This window comes from Oryza brachyantha, chromosome 10 (genome assembly GCF_000231095.2).
Source record: "Oryza brachyantha chromosome 10, ObraRS2, whole genome shotgun sequence".
In the NCBI taxonomy this organism is placed as follows: Eukaryota; Viridiplantae; Streptophyta; class Magnoliopsida; order Poales; family Poaceae; genus Oryza; species Oryza brachyantha.
In genome coordinates this window covers 10,227,266-10,238,137 of record NC_023172.2, presented here as the reverse complement: position 1 = coordinate 10,238,137, position 10,872 = coordinate 10,227,266, and the positions used below count along the sequence as shown (strand labels likewise).

The following is a 10,872-nucleotide window of genomic DNA, read 5'->3' as shown; positions in this document are numbered from 1 at the left end:
CCCTGCGTCGCAAAACCAGATATAACATTCCCTTAACTAGTAAAACCAGTACAAACAAGGTCTCTCGGTAGTATTGTCGCTAGTTTTGAGTGACGTGGTGTATATGTGGCCTCTTTGACTATGTCTTCGTTCCACGTGACATTGGCATGGCGCTTTCCCGACGAGCGGAGGAGCAGGAGAGCAGTGGACCTCCTCACGCTTGCGTCCCGGCAATGCCAGCGAGCTTCGTTGGCAGACGTCGTGAAGCACGAGGTGAAGGCGAGAGTGTTGGCGCAGATCCAAGACGTGGAGAAGGAGATCATTTCAGAGAAGGAGAGGCTCGAGAGCATCCTCAAGGAGGTGGGCATCAACGACTCGGAGTTTTGCAGCGACGAGATCGAGACCTTGCAACGGGAAATCGACGACTGTGTGGTGGAGAGGTGGACGTCGGACATGATTGCTCTCCTCAGGCTCCTCTGGTACACTATGTGTGTCCTCTTCACTGTAGCCACGCCGCGTCCGTCCATTCGTACCGCCACTGGCTGGGCCGGAACCAACGCGTCGTCGAGAGGGTTGTGCTCCTCGTGCGCACCGGCCCCTCTAGCACCAAGAAGGATGTGCTCGCCGCGCTTCTGTGCCTGTCCAACGAGAGGGAGAGCGTCGCTAAGCTCGTGGAAGTGGGAGCCCTGGAGGCGGCACTGTCAACGATCAGCGAGGAGACCACCCCATTCCTATGAACCCTCTCCGACCACCGCCCTTGCCGGAGCTCGCCGAGCTAGCATCTCCATGGCTGCCGCCACTGGTCTAGAGGAGCAGACGTCGCGGGCCCTCTCACTGTGGTCCTGGTCGCCACAATCGAGGGGAATGAGACCCCCTCAGGTCCGCGGTCCCGGAGCTGGCCTCCCCTCACCAGTCCGCCGCCCTCCTAGCCACCGGCGCCCTCGCCTGTCGGCTGCACACTGAGAGAATAAAGGAAGAAGAAGAAAGAAAGGAGGAAACAGAAAGAAGGAGAAAAAATAGAGGAGAGAGTTTTATTTATTTTTCTTTATTTAACTAACAAGTGGTCCCCACAAGCTTACTAGGATGCCATGTAAGCAAAATCATCCCTCCATACTGCCTAGGGGCCTCTATTAGACGTGATTCACGAGTTTAAGATCTAATATTTCTGGTATTAGGGTTTATGGACGATTTTAAAACTCGGTGTTAATAAAGGGAACTAGAGTGAATTTATTCTTTAGAGCTGCATTAACAGAACGGCCCAACGAACTCTTTGGGGCCTGGCCACGGATGGCCGAATTGGATCTCTCCCAATTAAATTAGCTCTGGATTCCCGGTATGCTTGGACATATACTACCAAGTATGACGAAAACAAACCGCACACTAATTGTTTTTATATATACTTCACCTGTTTTATTTTATAAGAATTTCTAAATTTATCTAAATTTATCATGTATTAAAGTATATGTTTTCCATATATGTCCAGAAAGTCTTAAACCGGATAAAAAAAAACAATGTGAATTATTTGGAATGAGAATAAGGATTGGATACGTATATAGAAACAACTGTGAATTTGATCCGATGTGAGGACTGTGCTGGCCCCTGGTGCACTGTGCTGGCCCTTGGTGCGCGAGTACCCGTCGACCATGATGGCGGAGTGGTTAATTAATATTCCCTCCGTTTCATAATACAGGAAGTTTGACTTTTTTGATTCTAATATCTGAACATTCGTATTATTTAAAAATTATAGAAATATTATTTATTTCTCTTGTGACTTAATTTATTATCAAAAGAACTTTAAGCACGACTTATCATTTTTTATATTTATGCCAACTAAAAAGGTCAAACATCTTACATTATGAAATAGAAACAGTAAGTCTGAAAACACAAATCACCAGTGTGATCGCACACAGCAACCGGTTGGCACACGAGAACTAAAATTATTACTACCCGTTTCATACCGTAAGATGTTTGATTTTTTTTATTGCAACGTTTGACCATTCGTCTTATTCAAAAATTTAGTACAAATATAAAAAATAACAAGTTGTGCTTAAAGTTCTTTTGGTAATAAAGTAGTAAGTCACAAGCAAAATAAATGATATTTCTATAATTTTTTAATAAGACAAACGATCAAGCATTGTAACTAAAAAAGTCAAACATCTTATATTATGAAACGGAGAGAGTAGTATTTAATTATTCAGGAGATTTAAAATTTAAAATTGAATTTGGGTAATAACAAAAGATGTGTCATGTGTCCAACATGCCCACACTACAAGCTACTTCGTATGAAGCAAGACAAGTTTCTCAGAGAATAAACCAAACCAGAAGCAGAACAATCAAACAATGTCAAGCTAACTTTGATGTACTATCAATATCGATCAGTATCACGGAAGACTTTTTTTAGAAAAAAAAACAAATACAAAGACCTAAAATTTTATTAACCGAAACAAAGTTTTGAAAATTAACATAGGGGGTACTAATACTCCACCTTTTCTATTTGATGTCGGTCACTTTGGATCTAATCATTTTTCTTATTCAAAAATTCATATAATTATTGATTATTTTGTTATTACTTGATTTATTACCAAAGTAGCTTTAACCCTAACTTGTAACTTTTTCATATTAGTAGAAAAGTTTGAATAAAGATAAACAGATCAAAAATGCAACGACATCAAATACTAGTCGAAGTAGAACACCGAAACGGAGTAGGAAAAGAAAACAGAGCCCCGGTTAAACTTTGTTGAAAATAAAAGGAAACACTTTGGGAGATGGACAGCGTTAACCGGAGGGAGTAATAGGCAACATATAACACAATTATTCAATTAATAAAGTGAAGATTGAACTCCCTCAAAATAATCCCTCCATTCTGAAATAAGTTCGTCTAACATGATGATAAACACACTTTTGGGACAAAGGGAGTAATTATCATGAAAACAACAAATATCTTTTTTGTAAAGCCAACACTAATTAATATTTGATGTTTAGTGAAAGAGGATATCCTGGCTAGTCACCACACTTCAGAAAGTTGGCTAAAATTGAATGCATTGCAAACTATCCTCTCCATCATATGCACTGCTACTATATGTCTTCAGCACCAGAGAAGACACAAATGCTGGGAATCTGCTAGTCTCTTTTTTCCAAATTCCCTTAAGAAAACCTATTTTTCAAGGAAATTCGGTTTCTTTAGTGATTACATGAAAATATCATATAGAGATAACATAACCTAACATCAAGACAGACATAAAAACTACTCTCTCTATCCCTAAATATTTGATATTGTTGATTTTTTTATACACGTTTGACTATTCTTCTTATTCAAAATTTATATAATTATTAATTATTTTTATATCATTTCATTTATTGTTAAATATACTTTTATGCATATATATATATATAGCTTTACATATTTTAAAAAGAATTAAATAAGACGAATAGTCAAATATTTATAAAAAAAAGTCAACGGCGTCAAACATTTAGGTACTTTGGGAGAAATTTTTGCTTTAGGATTGAGAGAAAGGACAAATGCTTCCATTACTCTTCATGTGACATTCAAATCAAGAATGCCAAATCGAAGGTAACGCTAGGTAACAAGTGACAACCCACTGAGATATACTACTACGTAATAGTGAAGTTGCGGAGATAGTAATAAAAAAAAACAAATATAAAAGCATATACTGATATACACACAGCCACGCAGGGAATTCAGCTGCTGCCTGCGTGATAAAAGTAGAGAAGGCAAAGGTTCAGTTCAGCTTCAGAAGAATTACTGGTGACAACGATTCAGATTCAGCAACCAAAAGCCACCATTGTTTTCTTTGTACTATTTTTTTTTAGAGAAAGGGTATTTTTCTACCGACTTTTTATCTAACTAGATATATATTATCTTTTTATATTGGAAACTTAGCCTAAGTAGGGAATTTAGCCCCTCAAAGAACATAATTTAAAACATTATGTGCTACTTGGATCGCTACAACTGGCTAATGCCTTTTCACGAAGCCATCGTTGTTAGAACACGCGAGGCGCACTAAGACAGTAAGAGCAGGTACATTAGTAGGTTATAAACATATTGTAAGGAGATAAGAGGGAAGAGAGAAGAGCAAAGAGCTATAAAATTATAATCAACTGTCGCACGAATTCTAAGACACAATGTGTGTATGATATATGTGATATAGTAGTATATATTTTATAGTTAGCTATTATATGAATTAACTGTTAGATTGACTATACTACTGTACTATTCTATTGAACTTGCTCTAAGCATCACCCCGTGGAAGCGCCAGCACAGCAAGCAGTTCTTTCATAAGGCAGGGGCAGCTCCTGCTCAGATGCTCCAAGCCATCGGCGGCGACGACTGCGCTCAGATTCACCGGCGAGCCGAGGAATTGGAAGCACGCCTTCTTCAGCCCGTCGCAGTGGTGCTGGTCGGCGAGCGCCAGGATGTTCCACACCGTGTCGACGCCAATGGATCTGCACAGCCTCTCCTCGCAGATCAGCTTCAGCCTATGCAGGTCGTACCGATCCGCCGCGACGAGCAGATGCTGGCACGTGACCTCCTCCTCCGTCTCCGGCAACGAGTCGGTGTACACGAAGCGGAGCAGCTGCCCGAACACGTGCGCGTCCACGTCCTCGACGCGCACGACGCCGCGGGCGGCGTCGCCCTCCTTCATGAGGCCGTAGAGCTCCGCCGCGAACACCGGCTACCGCGCGGCGAGCACGCAACGGTGCGCGGCGAACGTCTCGGCGCCGACCTGGAACACCACGTCGGCGCCCTTCTCGCTCGCCAGCAGGTCGCCGAGCTGCTGGCCCATGTCGGACGCGGGCACGGACACGAACGCCTTGGCGTTGGCGGGACGGACCTCGGTCGTCTTCTCGGCGCGGATCTCGCGGACGACGACAATGTCGCACCGGACGGTGAACGAATCATCCCTGAGATCCTTGGACTTCTCAAAATCTGCCCTTTTGATGAACTTCCTATAGCCCCATGTCCAAGAGCCCTCGTCGCCAAAAATCTTAACTTCGCCCAGTGCCTGCGAAGATTGCTTCGTCACCCTGCCGGCAAAACGAAACTGGAATCGGGCCTGCACCTTCACACCCTTGGTGGTGTTGGTTTTTTCGTCCGGCAACAGCAAGAGGTAGAGCGACACGTGATCGGCGGTTTTGGCGCAGTTCCCGTTGGGGTAGTAGGTGATTGCCCAGCGGTGGCCGGCGACGGTGAACGGGCTGGAAGTGAGAGCCGTGCCGGTGGGGGTGCCCTTGGTGAGGGAGTAGCCGTCGATCCTGAGGAGGTGGTACCCGGCCGCCGTGTCGGCCACGATGGAGGAGGCCGACCCCGACGGGGCGGCGGCGGACATGTCAACTTCTCCTGTAGGGTTCAGCGCGAGGTGGGGGGAGAGCAGGTCAGGACAGGGCGGAGACGACGGCGGCGGCGGTTCGTTGTGAAGATATATATAGGAAGATGCAGGACTGGGCGGCCTTGTCTTGCTAACTTCTATTATTACTTGATTATTGATTATTTTATTATTACTTTGACTCTAACTCGTAACTTCTATTGATTATTTTATTATTACTTGATTTAATTACCAACTTAACTTTGACTCTAACTCTTAACTTTTTCATACTAGTCGAATAAAGATAAAAAGATCAAAGACCCAACGACATCCAATACTATCGGAGTACAGCACCAAAACGGAGTAGGAAAATGAAGCAGAGTCCCGGTTAAACTTTGTTGAAAATAAAAGGAGACAGTGTCGCTGATGAAATATCGACGTTGCGTGCCTCGGAACCATCACCTCTGTTGCCCCCTCATGGGTCAGTGCGCCACGTCCCCCGCGCGCTCTGCTGCCGCCGACGGCAGCGGCGACGCAGGCGAGCCGACGGCCACCGCGCCGCCACCGCCACCGCCGTCGTCGTCGTGGTCCGGCTCCACCATTTCCGCCAAGACGACCAGCGGGTACCACGTCGTCAAGATCGATGGCTACTCGCGCAGCAAGGGCGTGTTCCGCAACGGGGAGGTGATCAGGTCTCGCGCCTTCACCGTCGGCGGGCACCGGTGGCGCGTCGAGTACTACCCGAACGGCAACACGCCGGGCTGCGCGGACTATATATCCGTCTTCCTCCATCTCGACGAGGAGGCGCCGGCCGTGGGCGTGCACGCGCAGCACCGGTTTCGGTTCTTCAACGAGACGGATGCGGCGGCGGCGCCGTCGCCGCCGCCGTCGCTGGCCGCCGTCGAGGTGAACAGATTTCGTAGCTACGCTAGCTGGGGGCGAGCCAAGTTCATCAGGAAGGAAGAGCTCGAGAGATCGAAGCATCTGAAGAACGATTCTTTCACGATCCGGTGCGACGTCGTCGTCACCGGCGAGTTCGTTGCGAAGGACATGCCTGAGGCGGCGACGGCGACGACCCTCCGTAACGGGGGCTTCGTCACCGTGCCACCATCTGATCTTCACCGTCACATCGGGGATCTCCTCCGCACCGGGCATGGCGCCGACGTGATGATCAAGGTCGGCGGCAAGACCTTCGCCGCTCACCGGTGCGTGCTCGCGGCCCGTTCACCGGCGCTCGGGGTGGAGCTATTTGGCTCAACGAACAAGAAGAAGAAGAAGAAGGAGCGCCGCGGGAAGGCCGTCATCCGCATCGACGGCATGGAGGCGCGGGTGTTCGAGGCGCTGCTGCGCTTCCTCTACGCCGACTCGCTGCCGGAGATGGAGAAGAACCACGAAGCCTCCATGTGCTGGAACCTGCTCGTCGCAGCGGACAGGTACAGCATGGCGAGGCTCAAGGCCGTCTGCGAGGAGAAGCTGTGCGATCACGTCGACGCCGGCACGGCGGTGCCCATGCTGGCGCTGGCCGAGCAGCTCCCCTGCGACGGGCTCAAGAAGGCTTGCTTCGGTTTCCTCCGCGAACCAGAAAACCTCAAGGTAGCCATGGCCGGCGAAGGCTTTGAGCATCTGAGCAGGAGCTTCCCTTCTCTCGTGAGAGAGCTGGTTGCCATGAACCTAGCTGCTCGGTGACAGCAGCTCGTGTCGCAGAGCCAATGGTTTGCAATTCCGGGGACGAAATTCAGTTTCGGGAATTTCGGTAAAGCCGGTGGGGGTCCGGAATAACGGTATTAATGTATGGAAATGTTTGGAAATTTTAATTTTATTAATTAAATCCGGTTACTGTTGTTGTTGGATGATAATATGAAAACGTGTACGTAAGTTCAAAAACACATGCACGCCCTCCCCCTGCCCCCCTATGCATTGCCCACATGTTTGACAGAAGAATAAAAAATCAAGAGTAATTTTACTATTCTTAAAAAGGTATCAGAGGTACCACCGTTTTCTATGTAAAATTTGGTATCTCTTAATAGCTTAGATATTAGAAGGTATCAAATTTCACTACCTCATGGTACATTCTTAAGGATATGAAAAATACTCAAATATCAAATGTTTAATTAATAGCAAAAGTGTTGATGTATTATTTTCTGAAATTTCCAGAATGTGAGTCACCTATTCGGTGAGAAAACAAGTGTATTAGCATTTGAATTTGACAATTTTCGTCCAAAAGATTATGAAATTTCGGGTCACCGGAAATCTCGGTCCCTCGGTTAGGGGTGGGAATGGACCAAGATCCGTGGATTCTTTCACAATTATATTTAATTCTTAAAAAAAATTAGCTCAAAATTCTATATAATTTTATTATCAACCCGTTTTAAGCCTGGCTCTTAATTTTTTTGGCAAAATAGTTGAGCTCATTACCACCCATATCCTCGGTATAAAAGTGTATACCGAAATTTTAAACCCTACGTAGAGCTTCTACGCAAGTAGTACCAATTTATCTGTATTTTGCAAGGTCGGCCAGAAAATTTGTCTATATTTTGATCTTATGAATTTGGGACAATTTCGTTCCTGCCCTGCTTTTCAAGTCTAATATTGATTTTACCCCTCTTTTTTAGGTTTTTCGTTTTTGCCCTTTTTTTTAACTGAATGAACCGTTTGCCCCTATTTTGGATGAAAGTTACGTTTACTGTTAGTTGACCAAAATATTTAATTCGCAAAATAATTAATGACGAAATTACCTCTGTTTAAAAATTATAATTTTTAAACATGTCATTTGAATTAATAATATATCGCTTTTGTATATTTCTATGAAACTTATAATTTTTTAAAAAAAATTGACATAGTTTTGAAACTGTCAAATATTTTAAAAAATTTATAAGTTTTAAACATGCCATTTGAATTAATAATATATTGCTTTTGTATATTTCTATGATTTAGAATGGAGGGTAACAACACAAATGACTAAAAAACAAGGATCAAAATGATATTCTCGTGTAGGAGTAAAATAATCCTTTAACATGTTATTTAACACCGTTAGTCCTTCCATCCAAAGGAGGGGCAATCGGTTCATTCAATTAAAAAAGTAAGGGCAAAAACAAAAACCCTAAAAAGGAGGGATAAAATTAGTATTAGAACCTAAAACAGAGACAGAAACGAAATTGCCCCTATGAATTTCTCTCTAGTTTGCTAGTTCAGTGCAGGCATCTACAGCTCTGCCGTTTAATCAAGAATAAGTTAATTGTTAGCATGTTTGTTGTTGTTTTCTTATTTAATTTGCATCAATCAAATCTTGTCGGATTGTTATGGATCTATATTGATCGACATAGGCACACTCATTATAATTGAATGGAAACATATAAGGTAAGAGTTTTTTTATAGTGCAAGACTTTTTTCTCTTCATTAATTCATCCGTGAATAACATATATACATTTTATAAATGTGTTTAAATGTATTATCATCTATATAAATTTAATATAAATTTAGTCGGCGAGACTCTTATTAGAGAAATATCGCATATACCAGGTGTGGATCCCACGTAGCTTGCACGGTAAAACATGGAGAAAAAATTATAGGACACCATAGCAGGTGTATGGTTGAAACGGATCTGGATCCTCTACCATTATGACAGTGTCATCCAGTAATGACAGTGACATAATGGCAGAGGATCTTAATCCGGTTGAAACGCTTCTCTTGTAGGTGGGTCCTATGGCCCATAAGCACCGTTAGGTTTATCTCTTATCATCGATCCACGCCATTATGCTTGATCATACTGAGAAAAAAATCGTACGCGTAGAATTTTCAAATCCATCCACCAGATTATATTCTGACTAAAGAGAGTACAATAACACACGCATTATCTCATGGCACACACACGTCGATCGACTGAGTACATGGAACAAGAAAACTAAATTTGTCGGCGAGATCGATCAGAGCGCGACGACGAGCTTCGCGATCAGCTCCCTCAGGACGGCGGGGCAGCTGCTGGCCAGATGCTCGAACCCATCCGTCGCCTCGACGGCTCTCAGATTCCCGGGGGCGTTGAGGAAATCCATGCACGCCTTCTTCAAGCTCGGGCAGCTGTGCTGCTCGGCCAGCGCCAGCGTGGTCGCCGCCGAGCTCACGTCTATCCGCTTGCACAGCTTGTCCTCGCAGATCAGCTTCAGCCGCTCCAGGTTGTACCGGTCCGCCGCGACGAGCAGGTGCTGCGCCAGAGAGGTGGTGGCGGCGGGGGTGTCCTCCGGCTCCGTCTCGTCGTCGGCGTCGTCGTCCAGCTCCGGCGCCACGGCCTCCGTGTATATGTAGTGGAGGAGAGCCCTGAACGCCTTCGGCTCGACGCCGTCGATGCGCACCTTGCCGGTGCTCTCCTTCATGGCGCCGAACAGCTCCGCGCGGAACACCGACGACCGGGCGGCGAGCACGCACCTGTGCGCGGCGAACGACTCGCCGCCGACCTCGAAGGTCACGTCGGCCCCCTCCTCGCCGAGGAGCAGCGCCTCCATGTCCCTCTGCAGCTCCGGCGGCGGCACGGCGACGTCGGCAACGGGAGCCGGAGGATCGGCGGCGGCGGAGGGCTCGGTCATGAGGGTGATGTCGCACCTCACCGTGAACCGATCGTCGACGAGGTGCTCCGACGCCTCCAGCTCTTCCCTCTCGATGAAGTTAGGGAAGCTCAAGAAGACTCGGCTTGGCCACAGATCCCGAACACCCTCCCCACTCAACCTAGGCAGCTCATCAATGGCGGCACGGGTGCACCCCGGCACCGGCTTGCCGGCGCGATCAAGAAGGCTGAACCGGACCTCCCCCATCTCCCGCAAAAAGATGTACCCATAGTCCTTAGGCTCGAGGACGAGCGAGAGGGAGACGCAGTCGGCGTCGCAGCGAGCGCCGCCGCCGTCGCCGCCGGTGTAGTGCCTGACGACGTTGGAGTTGCCGTTGGGATAGTACCTGATGTGCCATGAATGGTTCCCCACGCGGAAGCTGCACGATCTCGTGCACTTGCCGAAGGGGAGCAGCTCCTTGGTGCGCGAGTACCCGTCGATCTTGAGGAGGTGGTACCCGTGCTCCGTGCCGACGACGATCGCCGACGAGGAGCGCGCCGACGGGACGCCGGCGCCGCGGAAAGACATGCCGATCGCCGGAGCCTACCTGTGCAATATACAGTAGCACACACGGGTGGGCAGTGGCGAGGAGACGGGGAAAGTGACTGCGAATCTTTTGGCTCTTTGGACAGGGGAGATAAGTGTTAAGTAGTGGCCTAGTCGCTTGGGGAAAGAGTTTTTTAGCACATCTATATATTCTCGTTGCTTGTATGTCATCTAAATAGTTATCAAAAATTATAAAAAAATTTAACAAGATAGTTTAATATGAGTTATATCACTCCACCAACATGTAAGTTTAAATTCAACTTTTACAAGTTGTAGCAAAAATAACAAAAACAATTATGAATATGCGTATACTTAGTTTCAGTTTTGTTTATTTTTTTTGCTACAACTTGTAGAAGTTGAATTTAAACTTGCATGTTTGTGGAGTGATATAAATCATATTAATCTATCTTATCAAAATTTTATATATT

The 10,872-nt window shown here is 46.2% G+C and overlaps 2 protein-coding genes and 1 pseudogene across 2 annotated transcripts; 1 reads left to right on the top strand and 2 right to left on the bottom strand.

Annotated features, from left to right (window-relative positions):
• Positions 1 to 4,111: 4,111 nt before the first annotated feature.
• Positions 4,112 to 5,362, bottom strand: LOC102715886 (annotated as a pseudogene).
• A 418-nt stretch (positions 5,363 to 5,780) lies between these two features.
• Positions 5,781 to 6,989, top strand: LOC102715611 (BTB/POZ and MATH domain-containing protein 1-like). The gene has a single exon (XM_006662304.2). The coding sequence runs from the start codon at positions 5,781 to 5,783 to the stop codon at positions 6,987 to 6,989; it is 1,209 nt and encodes a 402-aa protein (XP_006662367.2).
• A 2,106-nt stretch (positions 6,990 to 9,095) lies between these two features.
• On the bottom strand, positions 9,096 to 10,527 carry LOC102722248 (BTB/POZ and MATH domain-containing protein 2-like). Its single transcript, XM_006661726.3, has one exon. The coding sequence runs from the start codon at positions 10,424 to 10,426 to the stop codon at positions 9,227 to 9,229; it is 1,200 nt and encodes a 399-aa protein (XP_006661789.2). The 5' UTR covers positions 10,427 to 10,527; the 3' UTR covers positions 9,096 to 9,226.
• Positions 10,528 to 10,872: the final 345 nt, after the last annotated feature.

Excerpts from the sequence above, each read along its gene's own strand:
- LOC102722248 (XM_006661726.3), bottom strand. The coding sequence starts at position 10,426 with ATGTCTTTCCGCGGCGCCGGCGTCCCGTCGGCGCGCTCCTCGTCGGCG.
- LOC102715611 (XM_006662304.2), top strand. The coding sequence starts at position 5,781 with ATGGGTCAGTGCGCCACGTCCCCCGCGCGCTCTGCTGCCGCCGACGGC.